This window comes from Papio anubis, chromosome 15, assembly GCF_008728515.1.
Source record: "Papio anubis isolate 15944 chromosome 15, Panubis1.0, whole genome shotgun sequence".
In the NCBI taxonomy this organism is placed as follows: domain Eukaryota; kingdom Metazoa; phylum Chordata; class Mammalia; order Primates; family Cercopithecidae; genus Papio; species Papio anubis.
The window spans coordinates 28,098,862-28,125,043 of NC_044990.1; the positions used below are offsets into that span (position 1 = coordinate 28,098,862).

Below are 26,182 nucleotides of genomic sequence, written 5' to 3' on the forward strand. Positions count from 1 at the left end.
TCCCTGAGTTGTTCTTCAGAAACCTGGACCCCCACCAAATGGATCCACTGGCCAGGGAAGGGGGAACTGAGGACTGAGCTCTGACTGCGATTCTTTGTTCTCAATGTCTTCCTGAGGGGCCTATAGGAAGTCACGCCCATGGGGCAGACTTAGCATTCTTTTCTGCTGACCCCAAGTTTTTTGACAAAGCTTTGATTCCTTAATCAATTGCAAATAAGAAAATCTTTAAATTCACCTATGACCTGTAAGTCACCCCCTGCCACCCTGAGCTTCAAGACAGGCCACCTTTTTAGGCCAAACCATTGTGTATTGATGTACAATTTTGCCTGTAACTTATGCTTTCCTGAAATTCACCCCTGCCTTTAAAAACCCTTGCTTGTAAAGCCATGAGGGAGGTTGGGTCTTAAGCGTGAGCTGCCTCATTTTTCTTGTTTGGTGCCCTGCCTGCAGATAAATGCCCTCCTTTTTCCTGCTGCAAAACCTTGCTGTGAATGTTTGGCTAACTGTGCCAGGTGAACAGACTTCAGTTTAGTTCAGTAAAATGGTGTGAAGGAGATATTAAAATACAATAAAAGAGTAATTCATGATTTACCTCCATTGTGATTTTTAAAAAATAATTCCAAATTTAAATTTAACCATACAGAAAACAAACAAGTTATTTTCAGAAATAAGTTTTCAATGTTTTATCATATTTGATAGCAGCTTTTTTTATTGGTTACAAAACCTAAGCCCATATACAAAATTAGGAACACATTTAGATGCCTCTTTTGAAAGAACGTTTTAGTCTTTTTAAACTGAGTTTAAAAAAAAATAAAAACAATGCAATTTTTAAACACTGTTTTGAAAACTTAAAAGTGCAGCAATATACTTAGTTTCCTTTATCTACGAAATGGTGCAATTCCAATTCAAAACTGGTGAGGTCACAAATTGAATCAAGGAAATGCATACAAATGTCTGCACTACTTGATGCTAATGTTCACTTAAATGTTAGTTTGCACTTTAAAACATGAGAGGAAATAGGAATCATCACAGTAGAGGCCCAATTTTAATCATAATGTGTGCAAATTTTAAAAGGTAACTGTCAGTTAAGTAAGGAAAGTCCAGAAGAAACTAAACTGGAAGGGGTACAGTTCACAATATCAAGAAGATTTGGACTTTTAAGGGTTTCACCGAAGTTTGTGACCTTAATTAGCTTTTACGTTGTTATTCCTACTTTTAGTGAACACCACGCAGTTTCAAAAATTTAGACTATAGTGTCCAAACAGGATGCAGTTACCATATGAAGCTTTAACTCAAAATTTGGATAAAGAAAAAAAGGCACAATGAACTTCAACTCAATTTTATGTGCACAAGAGTTGAAAAATCTGAGCCACCTTAAAGAGAAATTGATTCTAAAATTTATAAAACCTATAAATAATCAGAGGCCAAACCACTATATTAAAACAGATTCTCTAGCAAGTAAAAATCTTGCAGTTTAAACATACGCTTGTATCCACTTTAGATACAAGACAAAACTCACTCTTTAAAGTGGCTCCACCTTGGCAGATACATATATTTGTAATGAATGCACACCTGCTATGTGTTGTTTATCAGTGAAAACACCCCAGCTGATTCACAAAGCTCTGATGGCATCTGTCTCATCTTCATCACAGTAAATACACCCCCCATGGATAACTAAATTAGTTTAGATTTTCTATCCCTTCACATCAATGCATTGGGAAATTATACCCAGTAAACAAGAGCAACAATACCATTTCTGTGACAGCACAAATTATTTAGTTTAAAAATTTTCAAATCCATATTCTTTCATTAATAACTGGGCCAGACAATTTACCAAAAGCAATAACTTGACATAGTAATAGGATTTTGCAGAATTACTTAGAGATCACTGCAAATCAGGTTTATGTTAAATAACTGCAAATTACTCCTCTACACAGATCCCTGTCTGAATCTTTTAATATATGAAGATGCTTTTAGAGTAGGATCTGAATTAACTTTCCCAATACTCAAAGAATGAAGTCTTATGACACTTCTAAATAGTTGCTGGTTTGTTGCCAACCACATTATCAAAAGCACTGGTTACTAAGTAAAAAATATTTTAAGACTAAATTACAGTAAACATGAAAGCTCCACAGTTTAAACCCAATATAAATCAACCATATCCAATTATCAAATTAAAACAAAGAATATTAACTCCTGAAAGCTGAAAGCAAGATTTTTTAAAAAACATCACCAATGGGTATTTTAGACTTTTGTAGTTTTTTTTTTTTGTCTCGTTTTTTGTTTTGCTGTTTTTCCTTTATAGTCAGGGACTCTTGCTTTCAACTTAAACAGAAGTTCAAGTCCATAACAGGTTGCAGCTCAGGTAAAATACCATGCACAGCATTTGATTACTTCAAAACAGCAGGAACACACAGGCTGAAGAGAGTGGTCAAATAGGGCTTGCTGTTCTCAAAAATTAGGTATAATGGCAAAAGCATTAATATCCATATCTAAAGTTCTTCCTCCAACCCTGGCTTCTGAGGCAGATAATAAACACATCAATTACTGGTAGATGAAGTACAGTTGTTTTTTTTTTTAAACTTATCTGTTTATTCAATAACCAAGTTCCTTGTTTTTAAGTTACTTTTTTTGTGTCAGTTCCACCAATGAAAATCATTTGGCTTGTACTTTAAAATCTATTCTTCCACATAAAGAATATGAAAATATGTTTGTGGAGGACAATGATGGAGGCTCAGATCACACTGCACCTCTTTAGTCTTCCAACTTGTATATGCATCATACCAAAGTGTCTTGATCCACAGCGCACCATTTTCCAAAGGAGTATCAGTGGGCAGCTGACATGTCACCACTATGGAATATTTATTCTAAATTGGAGACTGCAGTTGTCAGCCTGTGGCACCAGGGAACAGGGAAAAATAGGGTAGTTGAGATTGTTAAGGAGAGTTCTAAAACAGTTTAGGAAATCATGCATATGCATTTACAGTCCATGTGATAGTGACTTTTGGCAACTGCAAAGTGACTGAGACATGGCTTGCTTTAGAAGCATCAAAACAAAGAGGCATGTGTTTTGGAGCCTTTTGTTGCTGTTGTTCTTATCATTTGGTAGCCATCTGGTGGTGCTTCATATTGAATGTGGGAAAGATGCTGCACTCAACTGAACTTAAAAATTAAATTCTTTTGTTTGAAGGTTGGCTGTTGGATCAAAATTGTAAGTACCTCCTTGTGTTGCTTCAGGAATGAGGCAGGGATCTTCATCAATCTATAAAAAAACAAGAAGAAAATCCTTATTAGGTTATGATACCATACATTATGATGTAAGTGGAACTGACTTTTTACCTCTTAGCAAATAATTCTATGTGAATGCTTTAATCACCTAAAAATATTCGGATAAATCAATAATTTTAGTAACAAATTTAATAATTTAAAATTTAACACGTTTCAAAACTGCATCCTTAAGTTTCTGTATCTGTAGATTTATTTAACCTATCTGAACATACATCACTTACATAATTACTATTTCTTCTTAGTTAATAGATTACAAATGAAACAAGAACTGTTTTTACAACTTTACCTTATAATGAAGTTTCAAAGTAAGAGAAAGTGACTGATGGAATGTCTAATAGAAATACAGTACAAACTTAGGTCATCCTAGTAATAAAAGGAAAACTCTTTGTAAATTTACATTGTGTATAGGTTTTCATTTACATGAAGACACACCCTATTTTAATATCTACTTACATCATCACCAGAGAAATACTGATCTATGATTTCAAATGCTAATTTATATATGTCTTCATTTTCATGTTGCTGTAAAACTTCAATTTTCTCCAAACCTGGTAAGAATAAAATAATCAAAATAACTGGTTAATTGATAAGGAGATACTAATCAAAACCATGCTCATTTTGATCATGCAGAAATCCTAAGGAACTCAGAACACACTGCTCCCCCAATTAAGATGGTGGTTTGTCTAAAATACAGATAAAACACGGGGCTGGTTCTAGTTGGAGGACCAGAATCCCACTAATTTTTTTCCTTCTTAGAAGCCCGTGAGGTACCCGGATCCCTGAGGCAGGCAGTCTAAAAAAACACCCAAACAATCCATTTGACAGAGGGAAGCTGTGGCATAAATATGTAAAGAGACTTATTTCAAGTTATATGGCAAGTTTGTGACAGTACTAGAACTGACTCCCCCACACTGCTTTAATATAATCTTACTAATCCTTTTTTTCTTTTTGAGATGGAGTTTCTCTCTGTCACCCAGGCTGGAGTGCAGTGGCGAGATCTCGGCTCACTGCAAGCTCTGCCTCCTGGGTTCACGCCATTCTCTTGCCTCAGCCTCCCGAGTAGCTGGGACTACAGGCACCTGCCACCATGCCCGGATAATTTAGAGACGGGGTTTCACTGTGTTAGCTAGGATGATCTCGATCTCCTGACGTCGTGATCCGCCCCCGCCTCAGCCTCCCAAAGTGCTGGGATGACAGGCATGAGCCACCGCGCCCGGCGCTTTTTTTGGAGATGGAGTCTCACTCTGTCCCCAGGGCTGGACTGCAGTGGCACGATCTCGGCTCACTGCAACCTCCACCTCCTGGGTTCAAGTGATTCTCTTGCCTCAGCCTTCCAAGTAGCTGGGATTACAGGCTCTCGCCACTACGCCTAGCTAATTTTTTGTATTTTTAGTAGAGACAGGGTTTCACCATGTTGGCCAGGCTGGTCTCGAACTCCTGACCTCATGATTTGCCCGCCTCAGCCTCCCAAAGTGCTGGGATTACGGGTGTGAGCCACCGCGCCCGGCCAATCTTACTAATCTTACTGCCTCATAAAGTAATTTGTATCTTTCTCTTTGTTTTCCAAATGTTAGTACTTTTATATAACCACAAAATAAGTTTTTAGAACCTTATAATTGGTATAAAAGAGAAAGATTTAAATTTTGAAAAACTTTCTTTAAAAAAATGAATACAGGTCTTATGTCCTATAGCCACAATGAACCTGGGGGAAAATATTTCCAGAACAGATACCATAGAATGCCTTCATTTATATTTCCAATATATTTACTCCACACATCATATACACAAGTTTACCAATTTCAAACTTTAATATTCTTCCTTGAAATGTCTTTTTGAAGGTTATTTTAAAATAGTTGCATTTTTTTCCTTATATACTAATAAACCAGAAGAATGGGGGAAATTGTTGCCAAAGTGCTTTATACAATTATAAAATATTAATATGTATCCTAATTATTACTCCTATAGACAGAAGTAACTATATTGATAAAAAGCTGAAGAGTAATAATTCTCTAAGTTGCTCAAACTTGCTGGGTTATGAACCTGACTACAATGCTAATTTTTAATTATCTTAAAATATTGAAAAAGCAGAATGAGCAGTGAATTAATAGTAAGAAGATCTGGATTTTAATTTTGCTTCTATCACAACCTACTTCTGTGACCTTGGACAAGACTCCTTAAAATCTCTGGAATAACTTCTCAAGAAATCCTCCCGGCCGGGTGCAGTGGCTCATGCCTGTAATCCCAGTACTCTGGGAGGCCGAGGTGGGCAGGTCACCTGAGGTCGGGAGTTTAAGACCAACCTGACCAACATGGAGAAACCCTGTCTCTACTAAAAGTATAAAAACTTAGCCGGCGTAGTGGCGCATGCCTGTAATCCCAGCTACTCAGAAGGCTGAGGTAGGAGAATTTTAACCTGGGAGGCTGAGGTTGCGGTGAGCAGAGATCGAGGCATTGCGCTCCAGCCTGGGCAACAAGAGCAAAACTCTGTCTCAAAAAAACCAAAAACCAAAAAACAACAACAACAACAAAAAGAAATCCTCCCGGTTTGAGTATTCTATGATCCTACTGCATTTGTTTTCTCTTAAAAAATAAACAATAGAATATTCATATAAAGTAGTCAATGAAAAATCTAAAACATGACATTATGATAAACTAAGGTTTAGACGTGTTAGTACATATTGAACATGTACATTTAAAAATAGAATTTTAACATATGTTTCACATGTCATTACTACAGAATAATACAGTATGTCAAATCACAATTATTTCTCATTAAAATTTCAAAGTAACTGCCACGGTAATAACTTCGGCATGTAGTTGTGGCAATCATAAGAACCATTACGAGATTGAAACAAAATATCTAGGTGACTCAGAAGTCAGTAACCTTTTCCAAGTATATGAATAGTATTTCCTAAAGTGGGGTCCACAGAATTACATGGTAATAACACACACACAAAAGTGTTTCATTGTTAAGGAGTTTAAGAAATGCTGGATTAAATAAAGCTTTAAAATTTATGTAGTGGTTGCAAGGGCTCTTAATTTGCTGTCATGCACTGTGACTTCAAGAGAAGTATTAGTGTTTCCTAAAATGCAATGTCAGGCCAGGCACAGTGGACCATGCCTGTAATCCCAGCACTTTGGGAGGCCGAGGCAGGTGGATCACTTGAGGTCAGGAGTTCGAGACCAACTTGGTGAAACCCTGTCTCTACTAAAAACACAAGAATCAGCTGGGTGTGGTGGTATGCACCTGTAATCCCAGCTACTTGGGAGGCTGAGGTGTGAGAACCGCTTGAACTCGGGAGGCAGAGGTTGCAGTGAGCTGAGTTTGTGCCACTGCACTCCGGCCTGGGCGACAGAGCAAGATTCTGTCTCCAAAAAAAAACTATGTTGTCAATCTCTAGAAGGTTACACAGTGACCTTCACAACCAGTTTTTGCAAAGTATGGACTACTGTCTTCTGGAAAATCCTCTTGGAATGCAAACATAGTGAATAAAGAAAAGCAACATACTGTGATCATTTAAAAACAACATATCCTATAATTTTCTTTCTACTAAGTTGACTTTAAAGAACTAATGTTTCAGAGTTCCAGTGCTCAAATATTCTTCTTCAATCAATCCACTCTTACCTCCACATTCCTCTATTATTTCAGCTATTGTGCTTGCTTCATCACCGGCCATTATCAGAATGTTTTTTAGACCATCTAGAACCACCTGAACCACTTGAGAATCTTTCACTGACAGTAAATTACAGAACGGTGGTATTACATTCTGCTGTACAAGGTACTCAACCTAGACAACAAAAGAGAAGACATATTTTTATTTATATAATTATCTATTCCCCAGCAGGGTGTCGTGCTACCTGGAAGGCTGAGGCAGGAGGGTATCTTGAGCCCAGGAGTTGGAGGATGTAGTGCTTTATGGTCACGCCCGTGAATAGCAACTGCACTCTAGCCTGGGCAACACAGTTATCTTTTCCCCAAAAAGAACACAACACAGTCAGCAACTGCTAAACATAAGAGAGTAGCATGCTTTCCAGTATTAACAATCATGACAGTTACAGGTTTTCAAACTCACCTGATCTTTTCTGCCACTTATTGTTAAGTTGCTGATTGCCCAAGCAGCTTCTTTTTGTGTTCCAAAGTCCCCCTGAAGGTTAAAAATAAGAGATCATAAAATGGACTCTTTATCCAAAAAGTCTTGGTTATTAACAGATTAATAGACTCAGTGAACTCATAATATGACCAACCTTAGCAAGCTGATGAATAATCATAGGAATTAATCCAGCATCTATTACAGCTTGAACTTGTTGCTGGTTGCCTGCTGTTATGTTGGAAAGGAACCACACTGCTTCCTATAATTGAACAAAATATAGGGCACCTTTATTTGAAAAATAATACCTTTAATGCCTTTCTATTTTAATATATTTTATATAGACAATAACGAAATCACCTAAATTACATTAAACAGACTGCATCTAAAAACTGATTAGGTATACAAAATCTTCCATTTTAAACAAGTAATAAGGAAATTTCCATTAATTATATTTGGGCTCTAATAACCTGGCATTTATCCATTCATTAGTATACAGGCCTACTATAAGCTAGGCATTATTCTAGGAAATGGTGATACAGAAGTGAACAAAGCAGCTTCCTCTAAAAGACACAAATAAATATACAACTGAATTTCTTTTTTTTTTTTTTTTTTTTCTTTTTGAGACGGAGTCTCACTCTGCCGCCCAGGCTGGAATGCAGTGGCATGATCTCGGCTCACTGCAAGCTCCACCTCCCGGGTTCACACCATTCTCCTGCCTCAGCCTCCTGAGTAGCTGGGACTACAGGCGCCTGTCGCCAAGCCCGGCTAATTTTTTTCTATTTTTAGCAGAGACGGGGTTTCACTGTGTTACCCAGGATGGTCTCAATCTCCTGACCTCATGATCCACCCGCCTCGGCCTCCCAAAGTGCTGGGATTACAGGCGTGAGCCACTGCGCCCAGCCACTATACAACTGAATTTCTAAAACTACTTAAAAACTACTTCTAATAAAGGTGAATTTTTTATTTTAAAAACATTTACTCACAAGATATAGTCATTCAAGTATTCCATAGAAATTAACCATCTAACTAGCATGGGTCTACATAACATAAATATTCTAAAACTAAAGGATTTAGAAGTCATCAACACGTCTGTGAGCTGTTTATGGGTCAGTATCACAGGTGTATCTTCCTCTTCCACAACTGAATTTATTTTGCCATCCAACTGTGGTAAGTTGTTAATAATTGCTGAATCTGTGTTCAGAGTACATGGGTGTTCACTATACTATTCTTGCACAGTTAGATTTAAAAAGTTTCAAACAAAAATGCTGAGGGAAGAAAATCAAGTTGGTAACTTCTACTTCCGGGGTCCCATGATGGTCTCAAGATGCAAGTAACAAATTTTCAAGGCAAAAAATTTTTGAAGTAACTAATTGCTTGCTGAAGCCGAGACAGCATTTCTATGAAATTTTCCTCTACCCCTACGATACCCTCACTTAAGAACATACTGCATCACAGGCCGAAACCTTTCTCTGCTGACTTCTACTCAGCTTCCTCACTTCTCAGTTGTTTCCAGTTATGGAATACATTTATTTAACTAAAAAAAAAAAAAAAAAAAAAAAAAAAAAATCACCTATATTGTTAAAAATTTCTATAGTAAAAATAACTGGTTCAGAGTCTGAAAGTCTCTGGCTTCTTTCTCTTCACTGGAACAAATGTATCTTTAAAATGTGTTTTTTGACACCATACTTTTCTATAAGAACTCAACAGTCAAATTATAGTCAAGCAACTACATAAATATAGTTATGACGACGAAGAAGAAATGATCAGTTCTGCTGGGTTTGGGTGATGGTAGTATATTAGGCAGACAAAACTTCAGTAAACTAAATGTAAATTTAAACCACAATGAGACACCACTTCACATCTACTAGGATGTCAATAATTTTTTTTAATAGAAAATAAGCGTTGGCTAGGATGTGGAGAAATTAGAATTCTAGTAACATTGCTGGTGGGAATGTAAAGCAGCTGCAATAGAAAACGGTTTGGTGGTTCCTCAAAAAGCTAAACCCAGAATTAACATATGATCGAGCAATTCTACTCTCAGTTACTATCCAAAGAAATTGAAAGTGGGAACTCAAATAGGTATTTGTATGCCAATGTTCACTGCAGCATTATTCATAACAGTGAAAAGGTGGAAACAACCCAAGTGTCCATCAACAGAAAGATGGAAAAACAAAACGTGGTGTATACATATAAGGGAATATTTATTCAGCCACAGAAAGAAGTTCTGACACATGCTGCCAAATGGATGAACCTTGAAAACATGCTGGATGAAATAAGCCACACATGAAGACTTTTTACTAGTAAGTACATATTACACAATTAATAATAAACTTGTCTATGAAGCTTGAAATCTTAAAAAGAGTAATTTTTTATGATCCTTGAATTTAGGCACCGCGTCTTTGGATTCAATCTAATTTTGCTGGGAGATCAAATTTTTATGATCTGTTTGTTTAACAAAAATACCAGCCCATTCAAATGGCAGATTTTGTCTGCACTTTCAAGTGGCTACAATTTAATGATTGTTGCTATGCTCAGTCTATTTAAATAGAAACACAGGTAGTCTAAAAATGTTTTTTACTCTGTGATGATCAGGGCAGCACCTACCAGAAGCAATTAAAAGTTGAAAAAGGCTGGGTGCAGTGGCTCACACCTGTAATCCCAGCACTTTGTGGGGCTGAAGCAGGCGGATCACAAGGTCAGGAGTTTGACACCAGCCTGGACAATGTGGTGAAACCCCATCTCTACTAAAAATACAAACATTAGCCAGGTGTGGTGGCGGACGCCTGTAGTCCCAGCTTCTCGGCAGGCTGAGGCAGGAGAACTGCTTGAACCCAGGAGGCAGAGGTTGCAGTGAGCCGAGATCGTGCTACTGCACTCCAACCTGGGTGACAGACTCTGTCTCAAAAAAAAAAAAAGTTGAAGAAAAACATTTGCAGAGGTGATTTAATAATTCTCATCTTCACTGCAGTGGTTTTTAAGAAAAACACACAAGCAGCACTAGAAACAAGGAGACGGTTAAAAATGAGACATAGAAAGAGAAATAGCATGATGAGGACATTATATGCCTTACCTTATTTATCTTCTCTTTTGGGTGTGATAAGAGATTTGGGAAGTGTGACAGGACATCACAATTGAGAACAACCTGGGTCTGCTCATCGGTGCCAGTCACTATGTTGCCAACTGCTCGGAGGGCTGCTGTCTAGGGTGGGGATAAAATGTTTTCTATAAATTTATTTGCTTATAAGACTGATTCTATATTTTTCATAATCCTGAGAAAAAGTAAAAATGCCAAGGCGTGAATAACACTTATTTCATCCTTTCACAAAGCACCAAGAAGTCTGAGAGCAATTCTGAATTTTAAATAGTCTCTTGTGAAAAACTGAAACTTCATGAAAAAAAAATTGTGTGAAAATTGGTTGGAAAAAGATTCAAAAAATAAAAGGAAATTAAATAAAAAAAAATAAATCTAAATTAAAATGCTAGAAGTCCAGTTTCTTAAGGCTGGGCATGGTGGCTCATGCCTGTAATCCCAGCACTTTGGGAGGCCAAGGTGGGGGATCACCTGAGGTCAGGAGTTTAAGACCAGCCTGGGCAACATAGTGAAACTCCATCTCTAACTAAAAATACAAAAATGAGCGAGTGTGATGGTGCATGCCTGTAATCCCAGCTACTCTGAAGGCTTGAGGCAGGAGAATCGCTAGAACCTAAGAGGCAGAGGCTGCAGTGAGCAGAGATCCCACTACCATACTCCAGCTTGGGGGACAGAGCAAGACTCCATCTCAAAAAAAATACATATATATTTTAATAAAGGCCTGGAATGGGCACACATTTCCACCTAGAAAGTCACTTTGGTAGAAGTAGGATGAACAGATCTAGCAAGTGCCTACCCCTAATTAGAGTGGGAGAGAAAGTAGAAATGAAATTAGGTTATTCCAAGTATTTGGGGGAAAGACAGAGTCTTGAACTAAATCTGTGGTTCCAGATAGATAAGGAGAGACAGATTTGAACCTATATAAGAAGAATTGAAATGATTTTGTAATGGAATGGGAATTGCAAGGAGGAATCAAAATTTCTAGCTTAGGCCATGCTGTTCACTGAAAGCAGACAAGGAAGAAGAGCAGGTATGTGGGAGATGATCGTTTCATTTCCGTCTAGTAAAACATGGAAAGCTTGAAGGAGTTCTTAGATGGTATGTATAAAGGGTCAAGAACAATTGGCTATACAGGGTGGAACTCAGCAACGAATTTGGGTGAGATAAAGATTTGGAAATCAACAAAATGAGGCTCAGGGACTAGCAGAAGAAATCTGGAAGATAAGCACTTACAGATAGAATTAAAGCCTAGTTGTACAAGTTAACTGGTTATAGCAAACAATTTTATACAAATAAGAATTTAAAAATACTTACTTGAACTTTGACTTCCTGATGGCTCAGAAGGGGCACAAGAAATGGCACAACTCCTGAATCAATAACCATCTGTATCTGCTCATTACCTCCATCTGTCAAGTATGACAGAGCCCAAACAGTGTCTACAAGAATCTACAGGAAACACAAAAGAAAAACCATTTTACATATTTGTTTAACTGCTTTACATGTTCAACACGCCTCAGGAGTAGTGACAGAAAAAGTAAGCAAATTTCATGTTTTAGCTTAGCGGCAAAAATATCTGCTTAGCTGATTAACCTACTAAGTAGAAAGTACCTTATCTGTCTCTCAATGCCTACCTCAGATCATTTTTCACAAAAAATGAGACACAGAAGTCTGGGAAAACTTCTATTCCAACTTCTGCATTTATGTATCAGATAGATGCATTTAAAAACAGGCAGAAAAGTAATTCTCCCTGCCCTCACAAATTAGCTACCTAATAATCACATAGAAAAACACTATTTACAAGAATGAGGCCAACACACCATGCTGTTTTAAGTTCAGAAGAGAACAGAAAGGTCTTCTATATACTCTACTGGTTTTCCAACATATTTAGTAATACAATTTTTCAGACTACTAAAGTAAACTAATAAAAGAAATGACTTGGCACTTTAACTTCATCTGGGGAAAAAATTGTTTGAAAATCTCCTGAAATGTGTCCCCAACTGAAAAGCCTGGAGTATAAACCATGCCCTATGCCCATCCTAACTTTGCAACTACATAGAAGAAAACAGGCTCAAAGATCTGGTGATTCATTCAAAGTCACAGATCTTGTATGTGGCACTGCTTGGTGTTGTCACAGAGGAATATAAGCACTGGTTGTAGCTTATGCAAAATCAAGATGTTTCCTATTAGGTCATCCAAATTGAAGACATCACATCTTTTTGCCCTAAAATAATAGCAGGCACCTGAATTCACATACCCTTCAAAAAAGCATATAGATGAATAAATAAAATAAAACCACACATATAACCCACACCCCTTCAGCATCACTAAGAGTCAGAGAACACTAAAAATTTCCATTACCTGTAAGAGGAGAAAAAAATTAAATTCTAGCTTTTGTCTGGACCTCTTGCCTCAAGACTGTGTAAAAGAGAGCAGTGAAAGGGAGAGGGAAGTCCACTTCAGTGGAAGAGACTATATGGCCTTCAAAGCCTAAAATATTCTCTGAACCTTTACAGAAAATTTTACTGATCCCTTAACTAGAGCATGAGCTTCATTCAACAGATGACTGGGGCAACTTCAGCAACAGGATTGATAAATGAGTATATAACATATGTTAATTGTATATCAAGGACTAACACAAACATGGAGATAAGAGTGGAAAAAGAATTTGTAAATGTTATAGGTTTTAGAAAAATAGAAATACTGCAACTTCAAAAATTGGAGGATAGAAGCTGGGCCTAAGAGCAGAGCCCACCTACCAGCCCATTTCCCACCCTGGAAGTGAGGAGGCCTCCCTGCTGGAGGTGTCTGCAGATGCTGTGTGTGAGAACAAAGTCTGGCTACTGCCCAGCCTGGCAGTAACAGGTAACTAGATTTATCTAGAAACAGGGGTCTCAAAGCATAACACCAGTATGTGTAGGCTACAATGGAAAATAACCCTTCATACCAAGATCCAGGAATTTCTCAAAAGAGAAAAGACAGCCAACATATGCCAATATTGAGACGACACAGATATTGGAATTATCTGACAAGGACTTGATAAGATTTTAAAGTAACTACCATAAAAATGCACTGGTGAACAATTATGAACACATTTGAAACAAATTTAAAATGAGAATTCTCAGCAAAAAAACCTGACATGATGGAGGGGGGAAAAAGAAATCAACGAACCCAAAGACATTTCAATAGAAATCATCCAAACTGAACAACAGAAAAAAAAAAAAAAAAAAAAAGATTAAAGAGAAATTAACTCTCAGGAACTTCCAGCACAATGAAAATAGATCTAATATTTGTGTCTTCAGAGTCCCTACAAGGAAAGGAGGAGCTGAAAAAAATGTGAAGAAACATGTTCCAAATTTGGCAAAATAGGTAAGTCTAGAATCAGATTAAAAAATGGGAGGCTGAGTCAAGAGAAGAGAAAATAGAATAAGCTCATGCATCACTGCACAGGTAAGAGATAGAAGTTAAAAAACATATTTTAAACTGTCAAAACAGATAGTAAAAAAGGAGCATTAAAAAGGTGTAAGAATAAAGGTAACCACTAGAACAAAAATACAAATCTCCCCAAATACCAAAAGAAAATTGAAAAAGATAAAAGTATGCTAAGCAGAGAAAAAAAAACACACAGAAATTATTTCACAAAGTGACAGTTCAAATCAATCTATCAACCTATGTGAATGGGCCTACTCACCTATTTAAAAAAAAAAAAAAACAAAACTCAACTCCATGCTGTATACAAGAGACACACATAAAACAAAGAATTTGGAAAGGCTAAAAATAAAGGGATGAGCAAAAGTATACCAAATAAACGATAAAAAGAAAGCTGAGGTTGTAATCCTGTAAAAAGACCAGTAGAATTTAAGCTGAAAAGCATTACAAAGGAAAAAGATACCTTACAAAGTTAAATCCCACAAATTATCATGAAAATACAACAATTATAAACATCTATTAATCAAATAACCTTGCAATCACTGTTTTAAAGCAGAGAATAAACACACACACAAATATATGCAAAAACATACTAATAATAGGTTTTAATATACTACTGTCATATGAGAGAAGTCAAATTGGCAAAAAATAAAGATATAACTCTTATGAATGTATATTGAACTTTATACCCCAATAATGGCAACAACTTGCACATGTACAAATATCACATTAGGTTCAAAGAAAACATTAATAAATTACCTAAGTCAGAAACATTATAAGCCTATCACAAAGCAACAAAATTATACATTAATAAAATGAAAACCGGCTGGGCGTGGTGGCTCACGCTTGTAATCCCAGCATTTTGGATGGCTGAGGCAGGTGGATCTTCTGAGGTCAGGAGTTTGAGACCAACCTAACCAACATGGAGAAACTCATCTCTACTAAAAACATAAATTAGCAGGGCATGGTGGCACGTGCCTATGATCCCACCTACTCGGGAGGCTGAGGCAAGAGAACTGCTTGAACCCGGGAGGCAAAGGTTGCAGTGAGCCGAGATTGTGCCACTGCATTCCAGCCTGGGTGACTGAGCCAGACTCTGTCTCAAACTAAACTAAAGTAAACTAAAGTAAACTAAACTAAACCAAACTAAACTAAACTGAAAACCAAAAAAGCCTTTTCTATACAGAAATGTAATAGCTTTATATTAAACAGCTCTTCGGTGAAAAAAAAATACACAAAAAAACAAAAAAACCCAACAACAAAATTTCTATTTTTTCTTTTTGAGACAGTCTCACTCTGTCACCCTGACTGGGGTGTAGTGGCGCAATCTTGGCTCACTGCAACCTCTGCCTCCTGAGTTCAAGTGATTCTCCTGCGTCAGCCTCCTGTATAGCTGGGATTACAGGCGCGCGCCATCACACCCAGCTAATTTTTGTGTTTTTAGTAGAAATGAGGTTTTACCATGTTGGCCAGGCTGGTCTCAAACTCCTGACCTCAGGTGATCCGCCCACCTCAGCCTCCCAAAGTGCTGGAATTACAGGCATGAGCCAAAATGCCTAGACTAAACTCAACAAAATTTCTAAAAAGTTAAAACAAAAATGCCACACATCAGAATCTATGAGGTTTATTTAAAACAGTGATTAAAGAAAAATTCACAGCCTTAAAAATTTATACAAATGTGTCTGAACCCACAGAATGCACAATAGCAAGACTGAATGAACCACAGTGCAAACTACGGATTTTGGGTAATTATGATGTGTCAATGAAAAATACACAATTAATGAGATAAAGAACAGAAAAATCACAGATCTAGCTAATAAACTGAAACCCTGGTTCTCTGAAACAAAACAGAACACAAAAAACTAAGAAACACAGAAAAAGTCCTACCTAATTTAATTAGAAGAGAGCAGGGAAGGGGCACAAATACACAAAATGAGAAATGATAATAACGCTTAAAATAATAAATTAGAACAAAACCCGTATAAAAACTACCCTGCACACTTTAATGCAAGTAAACGTAGATGCAGTGAAAAATTTCCTAGAACAATAGTTTATAAAAACTGACCTCCTTTAGAAAGAGTGCTTAAACAAGCCAACTTCCACATCAAAAATAAAGAATATTATCACGAAACTAATTCCACAAAAAAGTACCAAAACCCCAAAGGATTTAAGAGGGAAACTATCAAATCTTCAAAGGTCAGATAGACTCGATGCTATATAAATTGTTCCAGAGTACAGAAAATGAAGGAACCATAACATTAACATCTAAACTTTAATAAAACAATAAAAGTATAAAACCTAATACATCAAGATGATAGCACCATTAACTAACTGTATTAATATAATTAAATCTAATATTAGTATTTGTAATTAATGTCAATTATTGCCTAATAAATTGAACAAAAGCTAAACTGCAAACCAGTATCACTTAACGTGAATGCTGATGTAAAAATCTGAAATAAAACATTAAACAGAATCACGTACTACATTAAGAAACTAACATATAATGATCAAGTGAAATTATTCAAAGAATGCAAGGATGGGTCAATTTTTAAAAATATCATTAATATAAGTTTTAATAGTAGATTTAAGGAGAAAAATAATATAATTTTCTCTATAGACACTGAAAAATTCATCACATTTTTTTAGTGTCCTTGATAGAACATCCAAAAAAAGGAATGTATAGATATTTCTCTAACATAAAACATCTATAGTTCAGACAAAATGTAGATAGAATTAAAAAAAGATTGATGAATTTGATTATATACAAAAAGTTCACATGGCAAAATATCATGCTCAAAGACAAAAGACAAACTAGGGAAGTATTTTAAGTATGGAAGAGAATATCTTTAATATATAAAGAACTCTTAAAACCTAAGAAAAAGACCAAAAATCCTACAGAAAAACGGACAGTAAATATGACTAGTCTGTTCGCAAAGATACAAACTAAAATGGTCCTTAAACAAATGAAATAATTGTTCAACTTCATTCATAAAAAGTGAAATGCAAAGTAAAACTGAGATACTATTTCTCACCTATCAGATGATCAAAAATTTTAAATGTGACAACACACTCTTGGCAAGGATACTGAGAAAGCCACTTTCACTTCTGAATGCACACAGTAAGCTATGCATCACTGCATACACTACATAATAGATAAAGGAGTCGAAAAAGGTTGTTTAAAACTGTCAAAACAGTACAAAAGAAGAGATAAAAGAATAAAAGTTACCACTAGAACAAGAATACAAACCTTCCCAAATACCAAGGCAAAATGGCACAACCCTTACAGTAGGGAATTTGTCAGTATGCAACGAAATTACAAATGCATTCACTCTTTGACCCAGCAATCCTGCTTCTAAGAACATACCCTGAAGATATACCTCCAATATATGAAAACACACATATATAAGTATTAGTCTTTGGTATAATGCTTTTACATTTGCAAAATTCAGGAAATAGCCTAAATGCCTATCCATAATAGTGTGTTTAAATAAACTGTGTCCACAAAACAGAATCCTGTGCAAAACGACATGATGTCTTAAGATATTTCTCTATTACATGGTTACTATTATTAGCAGAAAACTATTTTTTTTCTAGCTAATAATGAAATTGTAGACTGAGATCAATTAACCGTTTTCAGTGGGGACTCCATGACAATATCTCAAAGGCTGGGAGAAGGTAAGCTACAGCTGGGTCTTAGGCACCCTGAAACTGCAGATACTTGTAGTCTCTAATTTTTTATTTTTAGAGATGGGGTCCCAGTATGTTGCCTAGGCTGGACTTGAACTCCTGGGCTCAAGCGATTTTCTTGCCTTTGAGCTATATTAGCCTTTGAGCTATCAACCCAAAATAAAAATTTGACCATTTATTCTCTGGCTCCTTATCTGCTACATAAAAAGGATATGCAGTTCTTTAGACAAGACTATACGACCTAGAACCTATTAAATCTCTGCCTTATTTTTCCTCACTCTTTGTTCCATAGTTTATGCTTCTATCATACTACTTAATTTAATTATTATTATTATTTTTAACACAGCATCTTGCTCTGTTGCCCAGGCGGGAATGCAGTGGCACGATCTTGGTTCACTGCAACCTCCACCTCCCTGACTCAAACGATTCGCCTGCCTCAGCCTCCCGAGTAGCTGGGATTACAGGCACGCATTACGATGCCCAGCTAATTTTTGTATTTTTAGTAGAGACAGGGTTTTGCTATGTTGGCCAGGCTGGTCTCAAACTTTTGACCTCAAGTGATCCGCCCGCCTCAGCCTTCCAAAGTGCTAGGATTACAAACGGGCGCCACCGTGCCCAGCCATCATCACACTACTTTTAAAAACTCCTTTGTTGGTTCTTCTTCCCTTGCTGCCATTGCTGAAATGCAGGGAATTCCTCAGTTACATTTTTAGCCCTCCTTCCAAAATACAGCCTCCCCCAGGCAATCTCATTCAATGCCCAGGTTTTCATCAATCCCTTAAATACTGACTAATCCAAAATCTGTATTGTCTTTTGCTTTTGCAAAATACCACCACTGAGGAACAAGTTCCAGGTTCTACTCTATTTCCTAACACTCCAAGTTTTTTCTCCCCTAACCATTCCTACCATTGCAATTTAATAAGAGCCCATGCCTTCATCGATTTCCCTAAACCTATTATGATAGCAAAATACATCTACCTACATTCAAACTTACCCCCCTCCAAACCTTCCATACCTTTTATGTGTTATTTGTCTGTTACAGATAATTTTATCTGTATAAAACAGAAATATCATTTCACAATTTAAAAAATATACAATGACTCTGTACTCGTTACAAGATAAACTTAAAACTATTTAATATAGAATAAAAAACTCATATAAAAAATAAGCAGCGAGTGGTGGTGTACACTGTAATCCCAGCTACTGGAGAGGCTGAGGCAGGAGAATCCCTTGAACCCGGGAGGCGGAGGTTGCAGTGAGCCTAGATTGCGCCACTGCACTCCAGCCTAGGTGATAGAGTGAGACTCTATCTTGGAAGAAAGAAAAAAAAAAAAAAAGAATCAAAGACTCTGCAAATCAACTCCTTAGCAAATATATTAGGTTATTATCTACCTGTATTCTCTTAAACCTCCATGTATTCTTGAGTCCTTAGTATCTTCCCCCATGTTCTTGAAATGACTTTCTCTCAACCTGTCAAGATCCTATTCATCCTAGTTATATGATGTGAGACAAATTACTTAAGTACCTCTGCTTCTTTTACAACGTTTGTAGATGATGGAGATAATGAGAGTACCAATCTCACAAGACTTTTGTAAGAATTAAATGGGTTAACGTATCAAAAGTGGTTAAAACAGTGCCTGGCTGATTTTAAACTCAAAAAATGCTAACTATGAACACTATAATCTTTGGCTCTGGCCCCACTTTTGTCTCCTTATAATGCTCGTCTCAAATGTTACTTTGTCAATGAAGCTTTCTGCTTCACCAGACAAAATTGTCTGTGATTCCATAATACAGCACTTTTGTCATTCCTCTATCGTACTTTTTTTCTTGTTGGCTTTCATACCATGTTTTGTGTTTAAGTGCTCATGGTATGATTTTTTTTTTTTTTTTTCACTGTGAGCCTATGGATTATACTGAATATGTGATCATGGTATGAAAAAGCACAGGCCTTGGACCTGGCTTCAGTTCTCAGGTATGGCTCTCATTCGTTGTATGACTTTAGAAAGATTATTTAACTTCACTGGGTTTCAATCTCTGTATTTGTAAAATAGAATAAAACTTATCTTACAAGGATACTGGTAAGATAAAAGGAGACTACAGAAAGAGATCCAGCAGAGCAATTTCTTGACATAAGTTCTTTCCTTTTACTCTTTTTACGTTTTTAATGTTAAGGTCTTAGAGGGCACGGTCTCTTTATGTGTTATCACTGAGTATACAATTCATGGCACAATTTTGGCTTTAAGTGGAACAATTTGTGAGTGTTTGCTAAACTTGACCAATGTATCCGTAACTACAGTACACTGGCACTTTAATACCCCAGTTTTCACATAAACACAACCAACAGATGGTGAAAGCTTTTATTTGCCTATAATTAATTCTGTAATGTTCTGGGGGAAAGTCCTGAGGCAAACAGCAGATATTTTGCTTATTCCCCTTTTAATCTGCGCTGTCAGAAAGCTTACAACTAAACTTTCAACAGCAACAACTAAACTTCTGTATAAATTTTACTTTTTCCTTTACAGATATTATATGTCTTTTGTTAAGTTACTTTATATTCATTTTGGAAATAAGACAGCATATAAACATGTTTTAACTTCATTTTAATGACATTAGGCTGTGTCAAACATGAAGTGACTTTAGCTACCTTTAAAAGATTCCATCCCAAGAGCTTAAAATCTGCAAATGAGCTAATGTGATAGAATTTTTATATACAAATTATATTGCCTTGTGAGAAATGTAAGCAAAGATGTATTTTCTTCATCCCAATGATAAATTACACACAATTCACAATTCTGCCACACACATACACATATGTATGTACATGTTACGTGTATGTGAATAAAGATAAGATTACCAAAACACAAATATACAACAAATCAGAAAGAGATATTAGTTAGAATAACAGAAACTGGATCAACACTAGTCACCAAAAGGTATCCACTGTTTTACTCCATGGAAGAGTAACAATTTACCTTACTGGTTTAGGAGAATTTTCTGATTGCCTAGATAGTATCAAACTTGCCAGAATGTAGACAGTAAATGCTTCACTAAATCTGAATATAATGAAAAAAAAAATCATCTAAAAATGCCTTGCATTTAAAACTATATATTCTTCAATACTATATCTAAAAAGGTTGTAGCATAAAAAGGCAGCACGGTTTTGTGACAAGTACCCAAGACCTGTTATGAGAAGACTTCAGTTTGAATATTGACTCTGACCCTTACTAGCTCTTCCACTTTAGATAAGTCATTTAACCTCTCTCTGAGAGTCCATTTCTTCTTATTCTATAAAAGGGCGGGGCAGGGGTGGGATGGGATAATATCTAGCCTACCTGTTGTAAGAACCAGTGAGATTTTTTTAAACAGTAAGGTGCTTCATGAGGTTTTACTGCTTTACAAATATTAATGCTTAAAAACACTACTTAATAATGACAGAAATAAACTACATATGCAGTAGTTTCTCAAAAGTGAGCATTTTTGCTGTATGGCTATTACCACTTACAGATTTAAGCTATAAACCTAATTTAAGCTTAACCCTATTTCTGAAAACTGTATCTACATTATAGAAACTCGACAAGTTGATAAAATGTATGCTGACACTTATATAAAAACCCTTTCAGTCCTATCAAGAGCAAAATCCCACATTTAAGCTGCTTCTTAACTTACGTTTATATCCGTATGGTATATGAGGACACATAAAGCTGGCAAAATCTGAGGAAAGAAGATAAACAATAATTAACATTAGTTAATAAATATGTCTAAAAATAAACAACTTTGACATAAAAAGCAGGTAAATAAGGTTTGTAGAGCAAGAAAGACAATGTTAAATTTGTCTGAAAATCTTTTAGGAAAAAGAAAATCTGATAAATTCAATCTAAAAAAACCAAAAACATATTTCAAATGTTAAGCTGAAATACGTTCAATTAACAAGTTAAAACATGCAAATAAATCTGGTAGAAGTTAATGTACCTTAAAAGAAAAACATTTGTTTTTAATAAGCTTCTTTATGACATAAAATGTCAAGTGGAAAAAAAGGAGATGCAAGTATACAGTTACAGCTATTTAAGAAAAGCTACACTTAAAACTGCCATAATTGTCTCACTTACCTGCTTAAAGTAAAAATACGATTTTATTTAATAAGCTACTTAAGTCAAATTAAAGTTTTCAACTTCAGTTTTAGTCAAGAAAATTCGAACCAGTACAAAGTACAAAGCTTTGCTTGTTGAATTCAGGCCCCTGAGATCTCTTTTTAAAATCTGGGAGAAACGGAGCAGGGGGGTGGTAGGAAATCACACAAAATACCTTTGCACAGCAACATAAAGTAGCAGGTGCTACAGAAAGATGTCCATTTTAACGACACACAGTTGCCTAAGTGTGGTGGCTCACGCCTGTAATCCCACCACTTTGGGAAGGCAAGGTGGATGGACTGCTTGATGCCAGGAGTTCAAGACCAGCCTGGTCAACATGGTGAAAACCCAACTCTACTAAAAATACAAAAATTAGCCTGGCATGGTGGCACATGCCTGAGACATGAGAATCGCTTGTACCCGGGAGGTGGAGGTTGCAGTGGGCAAAGATTGTGCCACTGCACTCCAGCCTGGGAAATATAGCGAGACTGTCTCAAAAAAAAAAGAAAAAAAAAAAAGAGATAATACAGTCAACAGTGAATAAAGGTTATGTAGGGTTTTTAAAATAATGCAAAGTACTCGGATCTGTTTACATATCAAACGTAAATAAAAAAGTTTTTGCTTTAACTAGTAGATTTAACAAAAGATATGTCAATTTTTTTTTTTTTTTTTTTTTTTTTTTTGAGACGGAGTCTCGCTCTGTCGCCCAGGCTGGAGTGCAGTGGCGCGATCTCTGCTTACTGCAAGCTCCACCTCCCGGGTTCATGCCATTCTCTTGCCTCAGCCTCCCGAGAAGCTGGGACTACAGGTGCCCGACACCACGCCCGGCTAATTTTTTTTCCATTTTTAGTAGAGACAGAGTTTCACCATGTTCGCCAGGATGGTCTCGATCTCCTGACCTCGTGATCCACCCGCCTCGTCCTCCCAAAGTGCTGGGATTACAGGCGTGAGCCACCACGCCCGGCCAATATGTCACATTTTTAATAACTCCAATTTTATCAGAAATAAATTGGAATTAAGCCGGGGGTGGTGGCTTACGCCTGTAATCCCAGCACTTTGGGATTGGAGTTAGGCCAGGGGCGGTGGCTGACGCCTGTAATCTCAGCGCTTTGGGAGAGTGAAGTGAGCAGATCACTTCAGGTCAGGAGTTCAAGACCAGCCTAGCCAACACAGTGAAACCCCATCTCTATTGAAAATACAAAAACTAGCCGGGTGTGGTGGTGCTGGCCTGTAATCCCAGCTACTCAGGAGGCTGAGGCAGAAGACTTGCTTGAACCCAGGAGGCGGAGGCTGCAGTGAGCTGAGATCACGCCACTGCACTCCAGCCTGGCAACAGAACAAGAATGTCTCAAAAAAAGAAGAAGAAAAAAAATCAATTGGACTTAAAGCAAACTCATTCAAGAACATTTGCATGTAAGTATACTAGTTTTGCCTGTAGCAACCCCCTTTTATAGCTTTAAACCAACAATGCAATACAGTAATAAAACTTTGAGATTGTTTTCCTTTTGTATTTTTCTCTCTGAATTTTTTATATTTTCTTTTTATGAAGATAATCAATTAAAAAATAAGCATAGGATGAACGGACCTTCTTTTAGTTAGACACTCAACTTTTATTTCATAGGGGTCAGTAATTAAATACAGTATGTTACTTTAAAAATCTCACACCGGGTGTGGTGGCTCACGCCTGTAATCCCAGCACTTTGGGAGGACGAGGCAGGCGGATCACGAGGTCAGGAGATCGAGACCATCCTGGCTAACATGGTGAAACCCCGTCTCTACTAAAAATACAAAAAAATTAGCCAGGCATGGTGGCGGGCGCCTGTAGTCCCAGCTTCTCAGGAGGCTGAGGCAGGAGAATGGTGTGAACCCGGGAGGTGGAGCTTGCCGTGAGCCAAGATCACGCCACTGCACTCCAGCCTGGGCAACAGAGCAAGATTCCGTCTCAAAAAAAAAAACCCAAAAAAACTCACACCTGCAACGAAATCAGTGTATGTGTTATTCTGTCCCCTGTAAATGAATTCCTGAAGTACAAACATAGGGAAAATATACCATCTGGCCTTTACAATTCTTCATTTACCTCCTGAACTGTCTCCATAGGCGGTGGGGGATCCTTATTCCTGCAGAGATTGACAATGACCCATGTGACGTTCCGAAGGAAGGTGATGGGAATGGAGGGATTGATGAAGGACAGAAGAGGTTTGACAACTCCCAGTGATATGACATAATCTCTACATTGAGGACCATCACCTACAGAAATGAAAATTGTATTTAAAAAAAACTTACATTCAGGATGAGAAAGTCTGAAATGTATGCAATGGCTCATGTGGGAACACTGACGTTCTATGTTTCCTCACCATTAGTCAAAAGCATCAAATGTTGTTTCTCCAGATTTTGATTTGGGGAACATAAATTTAACCTACCAATGCTAACAGCAAATTGTATATCCTTTTCAAAGAGTATCATCTTAAGTTAGTACTTATGAAGCAAGAAGAGAGTCAACCCACATTAAATTCAGAGGAAACATAGTATGTAATGGCTATGCCAATGTAGGAAAAAAGTTAATTTAGATTCTTAACAGGATTCCTTTCAAACCACTTACCTATAATGTTTCCCAAAGCCCATACTGCTTGTTCACAAACATTCTGATGTGGTGAATGAAGAAGTCTCAGAAAAAGAGGTACTGCATCTGTAATAAAGAAAAACTAATATTTATACTAGCAACACGTTGAAGAGTTTATAGATTTCAGCTCAAAGAAATTGATCAAATACAGAGCCCAGCATATTGTAGCTGCCCAATTATAGTTTGCTGGAAGAACAAATGTGGCAAATATCTTTACCCTAAAAATAATCAATTTCAGTATTTTCCCCTAGTAATATTTAAGTAGTTTTTTTTTTTTTTTTTTTGCTGTATCTGTGTATTACTCCTGGGTTCACGTCATTCTGCCGCCTCAGCCTCCCAAGCAGCTGGGACTACAGGTGCCCGACACCACGCCCGGCTAATTTTGTTTTTGTAGTTTTAGTAGAGACAGGGTTTCACCGTGTTAGCAAGGATGGTCTCGATCTCCTAACCTCGTGATCCACCTGCCTCGGCCTCCCAAAGTGCTGGGATTACAGGGGTGAGCCATGGCGCCCGGCCTTTGTTTGTTTTTGAGACAGGGTCTCACTCTGTCGCCTAGGCTGGAATGCAGTGTGCAATCTCGGCTCACAGAAACCTCTGCCTCCTGGGCTCAAGCGAACCTCTCGCCTCTGTCTCCTGAATAGCTGGGGCTATAGGCATGCGCCACCATGCAAAGCTAATTTTTTAATATTTTGTAGAGACACGATTTTGTCATGTCACCTAGGCTGTTCTTGAACTCCTGAACTCAAGTGATCTGCTTGCCTTAGCTTCCCAAAGTGCTGGGAGTAGAGGCATGAGCCATCTGTGGGTCTGGTGAGAATGGTATTCTCAACACATGATTCAATGAAACTTAGTGCCATATCACATGCTACTTAAAATCACCTTGATTACCACACCTAAAGTTAGCTAAGTGTCCCATACTATAAGAAACAACATACGTGGTGATATCTAGTACTTTTCTAAAGAGCTTGTGTCAGTTTCATTTAACAATAATTATTAGCCCACCTTGAGGAAAGTAAAATTTAAAATGTCATAAGCTAAAAGGCAGAAGCCATTCAGCATCCTGAAGATATCAGAAATGGAAATTTAAAATCCTGTTATCACAGCATGATGTCTACTCCAAAAGATAAAACTCTACTCTTCTTTTAGTAACCACAATTAAAATTTTTTCATGATAGATTAATAATGGCTATGAAAAAGATATTGGTCATCAAAAGTAACTTATAAAAGTCATCATTTAAAAAATATTACAAGATAAAATTTATTACAAAATTCGACTTCCTTGCCATCATTAAAAAATAAAAAGTTCAGACAATAAGGAATTTACTTACTAGACTGCACAACAGCTTGAGTCTGTGCAGAAGTTCCTGATGCTATGTTAGTTAATGCCCAAGCAGCTTCAAACTGTAATGAAGGACTGTAAAAAAAACAGTAAAACATCTTTTTAGACACTAACTACCACTTAAATTCATGACTCTTAAGACTGATATGATATGGCTATCCTTTGCCTTGTCCTTGAATTTCACCTTGTTATAATCCAACTGCCTGCTAGCCATCTCTACTTTTGTTTTTGTTTTTTTGAGATGGAGTCTCGCTCTGTCACCCAGGCGGGAGATGCAGTGGCACATCTTGGCTCATTGCAATCTCCGCCTCTGGGGTTCAAGCAATTCTCGTCTCAGCCTCCCAAGTAGCTGGGATTAAGGTGCACACCATCACACCTGGCTCATTTTTGTACTTTTAGTAGAGATAGGGTTTCACTATGTTGGCCAGGCTGGTCCTGAATCCCTGACTTCAGGTGATCTGCCCACCTTGGCTTCCCAAAGTGCTGGGATTATAGGCAAGTGCCACTGCA

The 26,182-nt window shown here is 37.1% G+C and overlaps 1 protein-coding gene across 2 annotated transcripts in view; it reads right to left on the reverse strand.

Annotated features, from left to right (window-relative positions):
- Positions 1-668: 668 nt before the first annotated feature.
- The window catches only part of KPNA3 (karyopherin subunit alpha 3), a 96,308-nt gene continuing 70,794 nt past the window's right edge, over positions 669-26,182 (reverse strand). For both annotated transcript variants that reach the window (XM_003913887.4, XM_017951247.2), the window contains exons 7-17: positions 25,662-25,747; positions 24,313-24,399; positions 23,791-23,960; positions 21,253-21,297; positions 11,785-11,916; positions 10,450-10,578; positions 7,534-7,638; positions 7,362-7,433; positions 6,914-7,076; positions 3,742-3,836; positions 669-3,262 (exon numbers count right to left, since the gene is read on the reverse strand). In XM_003913887.4, coding sequence (XP_003913936.3) covers positions 3,164-3,262; positions 3,742-3,836; positions 6,914-7,076; positions 7,362-7,433; positions 7,534-7,638; positions 10,450-10,578; positions 11,785-11,916; positions 21,253-21,297; positions 23,791-23,960; positions 24,313-24,399; positions 25,662-25,747 — 1,183 coding nt within the window. In that variant the 3' untranslated portion in view covers positions 669-3,163. The remainder of the gene's footprint in view (positions 3,263-3,741; positions 3,837-6,913; positions 7,077-7,361; positions 7,434-7,533; positions 7,639-10,449; positions 10,579-11,784; positions 11,917-21,252; positions 21,298-23,790; positions 23,961-24,312; positions 24,400-25,661; positions 25,748-26,182) is intronic.